Source organism: Muscardinus avellanarius, assembly GCF_963383645.1.
Source record: "Muscardinus avellanarius genome assembly, chromosome: 3".
NCBI classification, from domain to species: Eukaryota; Metazoa; Chordata; class Mammalia; order Rodentia; family Gliridae; genus Muscardinus; species Muscardinus avellanarius.
Window position 1 is genome coordinate 113,665,982 of NC_137788.1, and position 16,757 is coordinate 113,682,738.

Genomic DNA, 16,757 nt, shown 5'->3' on the forward strand with positions numbered 1-16,757 from the left:
AGCTTTTAATCTCAGCATTCGGGAGGCTGAGACAAGAGAATCACTGTCCACAGACAGTCTCAGTAGTGGGGCCCTCCGCAACACAGTGAGACCCTGTTTCAAAATAAATAATAAAAAATAGGGCCGGGGGTGTAGCTCGGAGGTAGAATGCCCCTGGGTTCAACCCCAGTACTGCAAAAATAAATAAATAAATAAATAAATAAATAAATAAATAAATAAATAAATAAATGAGTTGGAAGCGGGCGTGGTGACGCACGCTTGTAATCCTCACGCTTGGGAGGCTGAGACAGGAGGATCACACAAGTTCGAAGCCAGCCTCAGATACTTAGTGAGGCTCTCAGCAACCTAGTGAGACCCTGTTTCCAAATAAAAATATAAAATAGGTCTGGGAGTATAACCCAGAGGTAGAAGGCCTCTGGGTTCCACCCTCAATACCACCAAAAAAAAAAAAAAAGTTGGGAGTGCAGATCAGAGGTCCAAACCCCTAAATTCAATCTCCAGTACCAACCAAACAACCAGAAAACGCATGTATATGATGCTGTTCACGCCCCTAGGATCAGGCTGGGAAAAAGGAGCAGAAAGCAAAGTCATTGAACTTATTCTTCTTCGTTTCTCAGCACTGAGAAGTCATTTCAGTGGAGGAAGAGCATACCTCGTTGTTTTTTGTGTGGCACTGGGGGTAGAACCCAGGAGCCTTCTACTTCGGGGCTATACCTTCAGCCCTATTTTATTTATTTTTATTTTTGCTTTTTTTTTTCAGGTCTGGGGGTAGAACCCAGGGGCATTCTACTTTCAAGTTACACCCCCTGCCCTATATTTTTATTCTTTATTTTGAAACCGGGTCTCACTGAGTTGCAGAGGGCCCACTAAGTAGCTAAGGCTGTCTGCGAACCGCAATCCTCTGGTCTCAGCCTCCCAAATACTGGGATTACAAGCGTGCGCCACCATGCCTGGCTAGATTTTATTTTTTATTTGGAAACGGGGTCTTGCTAAGTTGCTTAGAGCCTCACAAAGTTACTAAAGCTGACATGAAACCTGCAATCCTCCTGTCTCAGTCTCCCAAGAACTGAGATTACAGATGTGCACCACCATGCCCAGAAATCGCACCCAGTTTGGCCCTCATACACTTGATATGGTGAAGGATCTAGGACCAGTGGCCAGCCTGTTCCAGGTAAGCTGGACACAGCATCAGGATGCTCACCAGAAAGTGAAATTTTATTTATTTATTTATTTATTTATTTATTGGTACTGGGTATTGAACCCATAGTCATATACCTCTGAGCTACACCTCCAGCCCTAACTGTATGTATGTATGTATGTATGTATGTATGTATGTATGTATGTGTATATATATATATATATATATATACATACAGTTAGGGGTGGAACCTGGAGACATTCTACCTATAAGCCACATCCCTAGCCCTATTTTTTATTCTTTATTATTTAAAAAAAATTTTTTTTGTGTGTGTGTGGTACTAGGGATTGAACCCAGGGGCATTCTACCTCTGAGCTATACACCCAGCTTTATTTTTTTATTCTTTCTTTCTTTCTTTCTTTCTTTCTTTCTTTCTTCCTTTCTTTATTATTATCATTATTATTTTTTTTTTTTTGGTGGTACTGGGGATGGAACACAGGGACTTTTCTACCTCCGGGCTACAGTCCCAGATCTATTTTATATTTTATTTGGAAACAGGGTCTCTTAAGCCGGCTGACACTGGCTTTGAACCTGCGCGATCCTCCTGTCTCAGCCTCCCAAGCGTGGAGATTACAAGCGTGCGCCACCACATCTGGATTGATTCTTTATTTTGAAACAGGGTCTCACTGAGTTGTTAAGGGCCTCACTAAGTAACTGAGGCTGACTGTGAACTGAGATCCTCCTGTCTCAGCCTCCCAAATGCTGGGATTATAAGAGTATATCACCACACCTGGCTTATTCTCTATTTTGAAACAGAATCTCACTAAGTTGTGGAGGGCCTCACTAAGTAGCTGAGGCTGTCCACGAACCTCTATCCTCCTGTCTTAGCCTCCCAAGTACTGGGATTACGAGTGTGTGCCATCACGCCTGGCTCCCAGCCATATTTTTTCATTTTTATTTCTGTTTTGAGACAAGGTCTTATTTGGTTGATGAGAGTCTCATTACTTTCTGAGGTTGTCCTCAAAACAGCAATCTTCTTTTCTCAGCCTCCCAAGTACTGGGATTATAAACATGCACCACCATGTCCAGTTTAGGAAGTGAAATTTTTTTTTTTTTTTTTTTTTTTGGTGGTACTGGGGTTCCTGGAAACCCTTCTACCTCCAGGCTACACTCCCAGACACCTATTTTTTATATTTTTATTTGGAAACAGGGTCTTTTAATCCAGCGAGGCTGGCTTCGAACCTGCGGGATACTCCTGTCTCCGCCTCCCAAGCGCGGGGATTACAAGCGTGCGCCACCACGCCCGGCAGGAAGTGAAATTTTAGCAATGATTTGCCTCTTCTCCTCAGGAAGTTGCCATTTTATTTTATTTTATTTTATTTTATTTATTTTTCCGGTACTGGGGATGGAAAACCCAGGGACATTCTACCTCCAAGCTACACCTCCATCCCAATTTTTTTTTATTCATTATTTTGAAACAGGGCCTCACTAAGTAGCTGAGGCTGTCCGCAAACCGCAATCCTCCTGTCTCAGCCTCCCAGGTACTGGGATTACACGTGTGTGCCACCAAGCCCGGCCAGAGATATTGTTGCTTCTTGTAGGAACTCAACTGCCAGCCTCTGCGGTTGCCTCTGACCACTGCCTATCTTTGATGGCCAAAGACTTGGCTACCTCTCTGCAGCCCCTCTTTACCACCCTTCCCATCTCCTCTCTGCCAGGCCACCATCCCTCCGCCACAGCTCTGCCTCCTTACCTGGATGTTTCTCTTGATGATGTCCCTGGTCAGCTGTACCTTGCCTGTGCTGGGATCGACCCCGGCCAAGGGCACCATCACCTCCCCGATGACATCATCCCGTGAGAAGCGGTCGAAGCTGAGGACGAGGAAGTGCAGCACCAGGTCCTGCAGCTGGCTGTACGGGATGCCGTAGAAGGTGAAGGTCTCGTCGAACACGGGGTCCAGGGTCTTGCGCAGCACTCTGGTCTTCACGCGATGCCGCTTGTCAGGAAGGATGGTCATTTTGATGTAGGGGTCAGAGCCCTGCGTCTGGTCATCCATCACTGGCAGCCCGTGGGCCTCTTGTATTGTCACCACCAGGGCCTTTTTCGGGAAGTTATAGTCCACCGAGAAGGTAAGGGACCCTAACATGACGTCCTCCTCTGGAGATGATGGGGAGGTGGTTTTGCTTTCCCCGGGGGTCAAGCTCGTAATGGGGCTCCTCAGTTCTTCCCCGTACTCCACTTTGATGGGTAACTGGTCCATACACGATCCGGAGCTCGGCACCCTGGGACTCTTGTCTCGGCTCAGCAGGCCGGCCTCCGCCGCGTTCACCAGCAGGTTCCCGCGGCCCACGCCTTCCCTCCCGGGGCCATCTTTGTCTCTCCGCACTTTGATGATTTTTTTCTTGTTACTGAGGGTCTCCGGATAGATGCTGATGCCTTTAAGCATGTGGATAAACTTGTACGGCGGGGTCTTGTGCTTCTTCTCTGCTTGCTGATGGCAGCATGTCCAGACAAAGACCGTCACCGAGACACACACCACCAGCACGGAGGCCCCGATGAGGCCGGCCACCACCGGTGACACATCTGAGGGCAGAGACAGAGGCGTCAAGGCTGGCAGGCTTGGGCCCCTTGCTCTGTGCTCCTGCTGGAGCCGAGCTAATCTGCAGCCTGGCTCCGATGAAGAAGGAGAAGGGGTCCTCCCTCTTCCTAGAGACACCCTTACCTTCCCACCCCATCCAGCCTACACCTTTTCCTTTTTTTTGGGGGGGTACTGGGGATGACACCCCCAGCCCTATCATTTATTTATTTATTTATTTATTTATTTATTTATTTATTTATTTATTTTGCGGGTCAGGGGATGGAACCCAGGGGCGTTCAACCTCCAAGCTACACCCCTGTCCTATTTTTTAATTCTTTATTTTGAAACCGGGTCTCATTAAGTTGCAGAGGGTCTTGCGAAGTAGCTGGGGCTGTCCGCGGACCACGATCCTCAGATCTCAGCCTCCCGAATGCTGTGTGCCACCACGCCTGGCTTCCTATTTTTTATTTTGAAACAGGGTCTCACTGAGTTGCAAAGGGCCTCAACTAAGTTGCCGAGGCTGTCTGTGAACTGTGATCCTCTGGTCTCAGCTTCCCAAATGCTGGGATTATAAGCGTGTGCCACCACGCCCGGCTAGACACCTTTTCCTTCTTGCCAGACTGGAGGAAACGTTTTTGTTTTTGTTTTTGTTTTGGTGGTACTGGGGTTTCTGGAAACTCTTCTACCTCTGGGTTACACTCCCAGACCTATTTTTTTATATTTTTATTTGGAAACAGGGTCTCCCAAGACAGCAAGCCTGGCTAGGAACCTGCGTGATCCTCCTGTCTCTGCGCCACCACGCCCGGCAGGCACGGTTATCTTCCTCACAAAGCATGCTCTGAAGTGCCCTACCCCACTCCCTGGTTTGTTTGTCTCTTTGTTCAGTGCTAGGCTCAGCCAGTTAACCAGATCCTGTTGTAGTACTGGGAATTGAACCCAGAGGCATTCTACCTCCAGGCTACACCCACAGCCCAATTTTTGTTTCTTATTTGGAAACAGGGTCTCTTAGGTTGTTGAGAGCCTTGCTAAATTGCCGAGGCTGGCTTTGAACCTGTGATCCTCCTCTGTCAGCCTCCCAAGTACTGGGATTACAGGCGTGCACCACCTCGAAATTCTTTTCTCCATCTTCTCTCAGCCTTTACAGACTCGATTTGCTCCCATTGGTCTCATCTCATAAAGCTGTTCTAGAGAGCCGGGCGTGATGGCGCACGCTTGTAATCCCAGCATTTGGGAGGCTGAGACTGGAGGATCGCGGTTTGCGGACAGCCTCAGCTACTTAGTGGGGCCCTTCACAACTCAGTGAGACCCTGTTTCAAAATAAAGAATAAAAAATTGGGCAGGGGGAGTAGCTCGGAGGTCAAATGCCTCTGGGTTCCATCCCCAAACCCGCAAAAATAAATAAATAAATAAATAAAGCTGTTCTAGAAGTAGCCGAAGGTCACCTTTTCCCCTGAAATATCTGTTCACTTCTTCTACTGTTACACAAGACATGAATTATGATTTTGGTTTTACAAGGGCATTCCATAGCGTCCGTTACGGGGTTAGCAAGTGGTGGGCCTATTGTTGACTGACTGACGGACTGTCAGGGTTGTGGGGAAGGATGTGAAGCTGAGTTTAAATGAATTTAGTAAAGCCGGGCGTGGTGGCACACACTTGTAATCCCCGCGCTTGGGAGGCTGAGACAGGAGGATCGAGCAGGTTCGAAGCCAGCCTCAGCTACTTAGTGAGGCTCTCAGCAACTTAGTGAGACCCTGTTTCCAAAAAAAGTATAAAATAGGTCTGGGAGTATAGCCCAGAGGTAGAAAGCCTCTGGGTTCCACCCCCAGTACAACCAAAAAATAAAAATAAAAAATAAAATAAAAATAAAATGAACTTAGTAGGGTGACCAAGGGTGATAAAACTGGATGGACAGTTAACAGACAAACTCTGGACCTGCATACTTGGAAAATATGTCCCCAAATTTCAGTTCTCAGTTATTTAATTTAATTAATTTATTTATTTTTGGCAGTACTGGGGATGGAACTCAGGGGCATTCTACCTCTGAGTTACAACCCTAGCCCTATTTTGTATTTTTTATTTGGAAACAGGGTCTCACTGAGTTGTGAAGGGCCCCACTAAGTAGCTGAGGCTGTCCGCAAACCGCGATCCTCCTGTCTCAGTCTCCCAAATGCTGGGATGACAAGCTTGTACCACTTACGTTTTTGAAGACTTGGAAGGCAGGCAGATCTAAGGAAATAAACATAATTCCAGCATATTTCAGATTCATCTGAAACCCAGGCATCTGGAAGGCCTCCTCTCCAACCTTAGCTTATCAAAAAAGCATTTCCTGTCTGCCTCAAAGAAAGATGGTATCCACATCAGCCTTCATTTTTCTTCATAGTACTTATTACCCTGACCTATGCTTATCTGTCTACCTTCTCTCATTAGTAAGTTAAATAAGAACAATGATGTTAGCTGGGCATGGTGGCACATACCTGTAATCCCAGTACTTGGAAGGCTGAGACAGAAGGATCACAGGTTTGTGGCCAGCTACTTAGTGGAGCCCTCAGCAAGAGCAACTCCAACTCAGTGAGACCCTGTTTCTAAATAAAGAATTTTAAAAAAAGCCTGGCGTGGTGGCGCATGCTTGTAATCCCAGTATGTGGGAGGCTGAGACAAGAGGATTGTGTAGGTTCGAAGCCAGCCTCAGCTACTTAGTGAGGCTCTCAGCAACATAGTGAGACCCTGTTTCCAAATAAAAATATAAGCCGGGCGTGGTGGCGCACGCTTGTAATTCCCACGCTTGGGAGGCTGAGACAGGAGGATCACGCAGGTTTGAAGCCAGCCTCAGCTGGCTTAAGAGACCCTGTTTCCAAATAAAATATAAAATAGGTCTGGGAGTGTAGGGAGTGTAGCCTGGAGGTAGAAGGTCCCTGGGTTCCATCCCCAGTACCACCAAAAAAAAAAAAAAAAAACAGCAACAAAAGAAAACAAAACAACAACAACAAAAAAAAAAAACAAATAAAAATATAAAATAGAGCCGGGCATGGTGGCGCACGCTTGTGATCCCCACACCTGGGAGGCTGAGACAGGAGGATCGCGCAGGTTCGAAGCCAGCCTCAACTGGCTTAAGAGACCCTGTTTCCAAATAAAATGTAAAATAGGTCTGGCAGTGTAGCCTGAGGTAGAAGGCCCCTGGTTTCCATTCCCAGTACCACCAAAAAAAATAAATAAATAAAATAAAATAAAATAGGTCTGGGAGTGTAGCTCAGAAAATAGAAAGCCCCTAGGTTCCATTCCCAGGACCAATAAATAAATAATAAAAAATAGAGCTAGGGATATAGCTCGGAGGTAGAATGACCCTGAGTTCAATCCCCAATACTGCAAAAAAAAAAAAAAAAAAAAAAAAAGGCCAGGTGTGGTGATATACACTTGTAATCTGGTGCTTGGGAGGCTGAGACAGGAGGATCACAGGTTTGGAGCCAGCCTTAGTAACTTCAAGAGGCTCTCAGCAACTTAGTGAGACCCTGTTTCCAAAGAAAAATAAAATGGGCTGGGGATGTAGCTCTGAGGTAGAATGCCCCTAGGTTCAATCCCCAGGAACCCCCTCACACACACAAAAGTAATAATAATAAACACTATGTGAGCAGCTGGATGTGGTGGTGCACGCTTGTTATCCCAGAATTTGGGAGGCTGAGACAGGAGATCTCAGTTCAAGAACAGCCTCAGCTACTACTTAAAGAGGCATTCCACAACTTAGTGAGACCTTGTTTTAAAATAAAGAATAAAATTCTCTAAAGCACACAATGTACTTAAAAACATCGAAGTCAACCACTAAGCCAAGCATGGGAAGGAGGGATGGGGAGGGAATGGGGTGAGAATTGGGTAGGGGATAAATGGGTGATGTGTGTACACACCGTGTTTTACCCCATTATGATGTATGAATACAATGCACCAATAAAAAATAAAAAATAATATAAAAATTAGGGCTGAGAGTGTGGCTCAGAGGTAGTATGCCCCTGGGTTCCATCCCCAGTACCAATCACACACAAAAAAAACCTGTGTGTGTGTGTGTGTGTGTGTGTGTGTGTGTTGCTGGGAATGGAACCCAGGGGCATTCTACCTCAGAACTATATCCCCAGCCCTATTTTTTATTCTTTATTTTGAAACAGGGTCTCACTAAGTTGCAGAGGGCCTCACTAAGTAGCTGAGGCTGTCCTTGAACTGTGGACCTTCCTGTCTCAGCCTCCTAAGTGCTGGGATTACAAGTGTGCGCCACCACACCCGGCTCCTTTCTATTTCTTTCTTTCTTTTCTTTTTTTTCTTTTTTTCTTTTTTTTTTTTGGTGGTACTGGGGTTCCTGGAAGCCCTTCTACCTCTGGGCTACACTCCCAGACTTATTTTTACATTTTTTTTTTTGGAAACAGGGTCTCCTAAACCAGGCGGCTGGCTTCGAACCTGCGCGATCCTCCTGTCTCTGCCTCCCAAGCGCGGGGATTACAAGCGTGCGCCACCACGCCCGGCCTCCTTTCTATTTCTTATTATTTTATTTTATTTTGCCAATTGAACCCAGGAGTGTTCATTCAAGCCGTGTGTGTGTGTGTGTGTGTGTGTGTGTGTGTGTGTGTATTTTTTTTTTGTGGGTCTGGGGATGGAACCCAGGGGCATTCGACCTCTGAGTTACACCCCCTGCTCTAATTTTTATTCTTTATTTTGAAACTGGGTTTCACTGAGCTGCAGAGGGCTTCACTAAGTAACTGAGACATCCCAGCCCTATTTTATTATTATTATTATTTTTTTTTTTTTTGTGGTACTGGGGTTCCTTGAAGCCCTTCTACCTCCGGGCTACACTCCCAGACCTATTTTATATCTTTTATTTGGAAACAGGGTCTCTTAAGCCAGCGCGCGCGGCTGGCTTTGAACCTGCGCGATCCTCCTGTCTCTGCCTCCCAAGGGCGGGGATTACAAGCGTGCGCCACCACGCCCGGCCTATTTTATTATTTTTTAAATTTTAAAAGAGGTACATCCCAGCCCTATTTTATTTATATTTTTTTAATTTTAAAACAGGTACATCCCAGCCCTATTTTATTTATATTTTTTAAAATTTTAAAACAGGGCCTCACTAAGTTGTTGAAGCTGTCCTCGAACCTGTGATCCTCCTGTCTTAGTCTTCCAAGTGCTTAGATTATGGGCATAAGCCACTGTGCCAGGGTTATTTTTTATTTTGAAACAGGATCTCCCTAACTTACGGAGTATCTTTGCTAAGTTGTTGAGGCTGGCTTCAAACCTGAGATCCTCCTGTCTCAGCCTCACAAGTACTGGGATTACAGGCATGCGCCACCACGCCAAACTCCTGGAAATAATATCAAATAAAAAAAAATTGGAGAGTTACACTTTCAGGCTCTCCAGCGTGCCCCAGGCACACTGCTTTTCTTCTCTTCCCTTTCTATTTCCTACTGATTTTATAATAAAGACTTGTTGAAGCATACTTGTAATCCCAGTTTTCAGGAGACAGAGACCTGAGGATCATGGTTCCCATACAGCCTCAGCTACTTAGTGAGGCCTTTTGCAACTCAGTGAGACCCTAAAAAAATAGGGCTGGGGGTGTAGCTTGGAGGTAGAATGCCCCTGGGTTTCATCCCCAATACTACAATAAATAAATAAATACCCCACACAAAAAAAAAAAGAAAAAAAGAAAATTCTCAAATAGAGAGGTTTGATCACTATTGGACAAGAATATATATTTTTTCTTTTTTTGGTTCTGGAGATTGAAACCACAGGTATTCTACTTCTGTCTGCACCCCTGTCCCTTTTTGTTTTTATTTTATTTTTCAGTAATCAGGATTGAACACAGGACATTTTACCTTTGAGCTACAACCCCAGTCCTATATTTTATTTTACTACTACTACTATTATTATTATTATTATTGTAAGCCAGGCGTGGTGGCGCACGCTTGTAATCCCAGCATTCGGGAGGCTGAGATCTGGAGGATCGAGGTTCGCGGACAGCCTCAGCTACTTAGTGAGGCCTCTGCAACTCAGTGAGACCCGGTTTCAAAATAAAGAATAAAAAATAGGTCAGGGGCTGTAGCTCGGAGGTCAAATGCCCCTGGGTTCCATCCCCAGACCCGCAATAAAAAAAAAATAAATTATTATTATTGTGGTGGTACTGGAAGTGGAACCCAGGAGCTTTTCTACCTCCGGGCTATACTCCCAGACCTATTTTCTATTTTATTTGGAAACAGGGTCTCACTAAGTTGCTGAGAGCCTCACTAAGTAGCTGAGGCTGGCTTCGAACCTGTGCGATCCTCCTGTCTCAGCCTCCCAAGCGCTGGGATTACAAGCGTGCGCCATCACGCCCGGCTTTTATTTTATTTTTTAAATTTATTTTATTTTGCGGTACTGGAGATTGAACCTAAGGCATTCTATCTCTGAGATATACCCCCAGGCCTATTTTTTATTCTTTATTTTGAAACAGGGTCTCACTGATTTGCAAAGTGCCTCACTAAGTAGCTGAGGCTGTCCTTAAAAATGTGTAGTCCTGTTTCAACCTCCCAAAATCTGGGGTTACAATAGTGCACCACCACACCCGGCTCAAATTTTATTTCTTTGAAATACAAAGGATGGAACCCAGGGACATGCTACCTCTGAGCTATACCCCCAGCCCTATTTTTGATTCTTGTTTTGAAACAGGGTCTCACTGAGTTGCAAGGGTCTCACTAAGTAGCCGAGGCTGTCTGCAAACTGTGATTCTCCTTTCTCGCCTCCCTAATGCTGGGATTACAGGTATGTGCCACCACGCCTGGCTTATTTTATTTTATTTCAATTATTTTTTTTTTCTGGTACTGGGGGTTGAACCTAGGGGCATTTTACTGCTGAGCTATACCTTCAGACCTATTTTTTTTTTTTTTTTTTTGGTGGTACTGGGGTTCCTGGAAGCCCTTCTACCTCCGGGCTACACTCCCAGACCTATTTTTACATTTTTATTTGGAAACAGGGTCTCCTAAGCCAGCGCGCGCGGCTGGCTTTGAACCTGCGCGATCCTCCTGTCTCTGCCTCCCAAGCGCGGGGATTACAAGCGTGCGCCACCACGCTCGGCTTTCAGACCTATTTTTATTCTTTATTTTGAAACAGGGTCTCACTAAGTTGCAGAAGGTCTCACCTAAATAGCTGAGGCTGGCCAGGAACCTGCGATCCTCCTGTCTCAGCCTCCCAAGTCCTGGGATTACAAGTGTGCACCACCACGCCCAACTTATTCTTTATTTTATTTTATTTGGTGATACTGGGGGTAGAACCCAGAGGCTTTCTAACTCTTGGCTATCCTCCCAGACCTATTTTTTAAAATATTTTATTTGGCAACAGGGTCTCACTAAATTGCTGAGAGCCTCACTAAGTAGCTGAGGTTGGCTTCGAACCTGTGCGATCCTCCTGTCTCAGCCTCCCAAGCATGGGGATTACAAGCGTGCGCCATCACGCCTGGCTCTTATTCTTTATTTTGAAACAGGGTCTCACTAAATTGCAGAAGATCTCACTAAGTTGCTGAGGCTGGTCATGAACCTGTGATCTTCCTGTCTCAGCCTCCCAAGTACTGAGATTTTAAGGGTGTACTACCACACTGGACTTAATCCATTATTATTTTTTCTTTGTGGTATCTTGCACATGCTAAGTAAGCACTCCACCACTGAGCTACACCTCCAGCCTCTAACACTTTCATTTACAAAATAAAGCAAGGTGACTATGTCTAGGACCTTGGCTGCACAGAATAATAATAAGGTTCAGTCTCAAAGTATTAAATGAAATACATTTTTTAGGGAGAGGTTTTATAAAATAGAGTCATTCTTGGTGGTAAGTTCCTTGAAGGCTGGCAGAAGCAACCCCCTGCCCTATTTTTTATTCTTTAATTTGAAACAGGGTCTCACTAAGTTGCAAAGGGGCTAAGTAGCTGAGGCTGTCCGCGAACCATGATCCTGAGACCGGAGGACCTAAGGCACCCGGCTTAAAAGGCTGGTTTAATTTTTGTTTTTCTTTTGGTACTGGCAATTGAACCCAGGGGAATTCTATCTCCAAGTTAAATCCCCAGCGTCCCTAGGCCTACTTTTTCTATTGGAACAGGGTCTCACTAAGTTGCTGAGACAAGTCTTAGACCTGTAATCTTTCTGTCTCAGCCTTACAAGTAATGGTATTACAGGCATGCACCACTGGACCAGGTTCTGCTTTATCTTTTTTTCCCCCTCAAGGCACTGGGGGGATTGAACCCAGGGTTATTCTACCTCCAAGTTATACTCTGGGCCCTATTTTATTTTTATTTTGAAACAGTCTTTGCTAGGTTGATGAAAGTCTCATTACTTGCTGAGGCTGTCCTTGAACCTGCGATCCTCCTGTCTCAGCTACCAAACTACTTGGATTACAAGCATGTGCCACCACACCTGGCTTCCTTTTCACCTTAAATCTTTTTTTATTTTTTTATTTTTGCAGTACTAGGGATTGAACCCAGGGGCTTTCTGCCTCTTAGCTACATTTCCAGCCCTATTTTTTTACCTTTTATTTTGAAATTGGGTCTCATTAAGTTGCAGAAGACCTCACTCAGTAGCTGAGGCTGGCCACAAACCTGCGATCCTCCTGTTTTAGCTTCCCAAGTACTGGGATTATAAGCATGCGCCATCATGCTCGGCTTCCTCTTTATCTTTGAATCTTTCAGAATCTCTTACATTTAATAGCAGCTCAGTTAATATTTTGTTGAACAACCAGGACTGGATTCAGTTGTCAATCAGAATGGTCACAATATGCTTTTTGGTTTTCCTTTTTGGTAGTGGGAATGGAACCCAGGGACATTCTACCTCTGAGCTACATCCCAGCACTATTTTGTTTTTTATTTGGAAACAGGGTCTTGCTGAGTTGCTGAGGGCCTCACTAAATTGCCAAGGCTGGCTTTGAGCCTGTGATCCTCCTGTCTCAGCCTCCCAAGTACTGGGATTACAGGTGTGTGGCACCATGCCCGGCTTCACAATGTTTATTTGCTTGTTTTGTGGTGCTGGAGATTGATCCCAGGGTATTCCATATGCTAGCCAAATGCTTTCTACCACTGAGCTACATTCTCAGACCCGAATGGCTGTGGTATGAAGAAGTGGCTCTCGATTCACCAACCAAGGGCTTTTCCTGCAAAGTGTTTCTACTGCTTAGTGAAACTAAACATTGATTTTTCTCTATGAAGGGGGAAAGCAGGGAACTACTAGGAAAGGTATATTTTGGGGAATGATTTGAAAGAAAAGTCTAAAGTCCAGATTGGGAGACCTCTTTGTAATCTCTTTGGAAGTACTATTTATTTATTTATTTATTTATTTATTTATTTTAGTTTTTGCGGGTCTGGGGATAGAACCCAGGGGCAATGACCTCCAAGCTACACCCCCACCCCTATTTTTTATCCTTTGTTTTGAAACAGGGTCTCACTGAGTTGTAAAGGGCCTCACTAAGTAGTTGAGGCTGGCTGTGAACCGCAATCCTCCTGTCTCAGTCTCCTGAATGCTGGAATTACAAGCGTGCGCCACCACGCCTGGCTAGAAGTTATCATATATTTACTCTGTGATCATGCATCCATTTTTTAAAAAGAAAATCAAGCTGGGCGCGGTGGCACATGTCCGTAACGCCAGTCCTTTGGAGGCTAATACAGGAGGATCACAGTTTTGAAGCCAGCCTCGGTAACTTAGCAAAACCCTCCTCATCAATAAGCGATGCTGTGTTTCAAAATAAAAAGGGTTGGGGTTCTAGCTCAGAGGTAGAAGGCCTCTGAGTTCAATCCTTGGTACCAAAACAAACAAGGAAACAAACAAACAAACAAATCGGAGGCGAAATGGGAAAGTGACAATGAAAGGTTTTTATCATTAAGGAGGACTGAGAAACAGAGGAGCCCACCTGTGGATTATCCCAGTGTTCTCCCGCACCTGTTCCCTCACTTTTATCCTCTTTCCCTCCTCCATTTCAGTCTTTGTCAACTCCTGCCTCTGTCCTCAAGAGCCTAGGCAGTAGTATAGAAAAATCATGTCTATTGCTTTTTTTTGGGGGGTGGTGGTGGTGGTACTGAGGTTCCTGGAAACCCTTCTACCTCCGGGCTACACTCCCAGACCTATTTTATATTTTTATTTGGAAACAGGGTCTCTTAAGCCAGCCTGTCTGGCTTCGAACCTGCAAGATCCTCCTGTCTCCGCCTCCGAAGCCCCGAGGATTACAAGCGTGAGCCACCACGCCTGGCCCGTATATTGCATTTCTAAGACCTCTGTCTGGCATTCCTCAAAAGCTTGGTGGGATGCTGGGGATAATCGCACAGGCCTGTAATCCCACTGCTAGGCAGGTTAGACTGGAGGATTTGCATGTTCAAAACCAGCCTCAGCAACTTAAGGAGATTCTAAGCAAACTAGCAAGATCTTGTTTCCAAAAAATCAAAAAATTAAAAGAGCTGGGTTTTAGCTCTGAGGTAGGATGCCCCTGGGTTCAATTCCCAGTGTCTTTGTGTCTGTCTGTCTCTCATAAACCCACGCGGACATCTCAGTGGGAAAAGGAAGTTGGAGCTAAGGCGAAAGTGAATGTTTTTAAGTGGCTGTAAATGACCCGTGACCTGGGCCGCTGGCTCCTTTTGTCCTTCAAGGTCATGGATAATTGACTGTTTGGCGTAGAGTGGCCATCCCATGCCACAGTGTTTGAAATGAAGTGCTCTGTGAGATGGAAAAAAAAAAAAAAGCCAGAAACAGCAGTTCTCCATGAAGGAGAGTCTCTCTAAGGCTCTCGACACCTGCAAGATACTTTTTGGCTATGTCCAACTCCTTTCGTTTCTGACCAAATTAATTACATTTCCTTACCTAAACATTGCCTTTCAGGGTCAAGTAGTCTGGTAATACTGCAGAATGAAAATGAACTTTGGTAGCTGGGTGTGGTGGCGCACGCTTGTCATCCCAGCATTTGGGAGGCTGAGACAGAGGGATCGTGGTTCACAGCCAGCCTCAGCTACTTAGCGAGGCCCTGTGCAACTCACTGAGACCCTGTTTCCAAATAAAGAATAAGAAATAGGTCTGGGGGTGTAGCTCGGAGGTAGAGTGCCCCTGGGTTCCATCCCCGCTACAAAAAAAGAAAAAAAAAGAAAGTGAGCTTTGGCCCCAGCCAGGCTTCGGTTCAAATTCTAGCTCTACACTTAAGAGTTTGACTTCTGCCAAGTTATTTTTTCTGTCAGAGCCTTGGTTTCTTCCCTCATCTGATGAACACATATATTTATACCTACACCAGAGGTTATTTGTTAGGATTAAATTGCATGTAGAATGTAAAAGGCTGATTCTCCTCTCCTCTTTTTCTCCACTGCTATTCCCCGTGAGGGAAACATTGTATTATCTATGTTCTACGCGGTTTACTTTTCCAAGGACTCTGGGTCTGCGCTTAGGGAAAGTGATCTGTTGGAAAGGATGCTTACCAAGGAAAAGAAAAAGCAAGAAGGCATGGTGGGTGGGTCCTGTGACCACGAGAGGGGCTCCGGGGTTAGAAACTTGGGGCTCAAGGGCAGAGCTGGGAGGCCCCCCACGCTAATACTGGAGCCCCACGCTCACACCCTCTGGACCCGCAGCGGCTACCACCCCTCGGGGGACAGGAAGGTTCTTAGCCCGGCAGCAGCTCCTCCACTCGCTTTCCCTAACCCCAACCACAGAACCGGGGAAGAAGCAGGGCGAGTTTATTTTATTTATTTGGCCAAGAAGCGTACCACAAGAAGTTTGCCCTCCTAGGACATTTTGAACGAATTCCCAGAGAACAAAAACTTGCTTCTCAGAGCGTCTTCCCCACCCATGGGTCTTGTCTATTTTCCCCTCCACTCTCTGCCCCGGGAACTCCTGAGCTGCTCCTGAGCTCCTGGGGCTGGGGCGGGACCGGCCGCTCCGGGATGACGTAATGCTTTCTCCGGTACACAAAGCGGCCTCCCCCGGGCTGGGCCTCTCTCGCCCCTCCCCCCAGGCCGGGAACGCGCCCCCGCCGGCACCAGCGCGGGTGAGTCCCCCTTTTTGAAAAGCCAGCACTGGGAAACGGAACAAAGGCCCCGGAAGGAGAGTCTAGGCGCTGCCAGGAGGCCCAGAAATAGACATCACGTCATCCCCCAACCCAGCAGTGCCAAGCGCCATTTGGTAGCATCAGACAGACCCCACCATTACGATGCAGAATGGAGCTCACAGCCTCACGGTTCCTCCCCAGCCCCACCACCCAGCTGACTGGTTTAAGGAGTGGCTTCCTTTTTGCTCCCCACCTCCGCACCCCTCTTTCCCCAGAGGCCTCTGCCTCCCCTGGCTGCCAGCCACACAGCCCACAGTCTCCAAGCTGCCATTTTGATGCCCCATCCCCCTTGCCACCTCCCTCCCCCGCAGCCCTTAGAGTGGGAGGGGGAGGAGGGGCACCGCCCTGCGTGCCCCAAGGGGGAGGGCTCGGCCTACCCCACCTCTCCTCCCCCAGAAGGAGGGGTGCGCGTCCCCCGCGCGCTCTCGGCTCTCACCTTCAGCGGGGCCCGGCAGTGCTCAGGGGACTGGACTTCCCACCCTCGGGGGGCGCTGGCCTTGCCAACCCTGCAGCCCACAGCGCAAGTTCGGCCGCTGCCCACCGCCCGCTGCCCACCAGCGCAGGCCCCATTCTGGCGGAGCTGGCCCTTGGGGGGCTCCGGTCCGGGCTTCCCTCCCTGCCCACCGTCCGGCCCTTTGACTGCACCACGGCTCTGACCACCTCCAGCTTAGTTTGCCCGAATCTACTTACCAAAGCTAGGTCGGATATTGGTGATCTCAGCCATGTCGTAATCAGAGGAGGTCGCTATAAATGTTTTCGCGACGATCGGGTAGCTCTGGGACCCCCTGGTCAGTACCCAGGTCGCTGCTGTAGCGCTCTAGGTCAGGGAGGGGGAGGGTGTCTAGCGGACGTCTCCTGCGACGGTCCGGTCCCCGCTCGCCAGCTGCGCTCTCCTCTTAAGAGGCTCCAGGGATGCTCTGAGCTAAGGATGCAGGTGCAGTCGGACTGGTCCTGATGCGAGATAGGCTCCGCCTTTTTCCGAAC

General features: G+C 46.9%; 1 protein-coding gene across 1 annotated transcript in view; it reads right to left on the bottom strand.

The window, feature by feature from the left end:
- SYT11 (synaptotagmin 11) overlaps positions 1-16,497 on the bottom strand; it is a gene marked incomplete at both ends in the record, with an annotated part of 29,605 nt that extends 13,108 nt beyond the window's left edge. Inside the window, 2 exons of the mRNA XM_080691075.1 lie at positions 2,892-3,721; positions 16,464-16,497. Coding sequence (XP_080547201.1) covers positions 2,892-3,721; positions 16,464-16,497 — 864 coding nt within the window. The remainder of the gene's footprint in view (positions 1-2,891; positions 3,722-16,463) is intronic.
- Between the last annotated feature and the right edge of the window lie 260 nt (positions 16,498-16,757).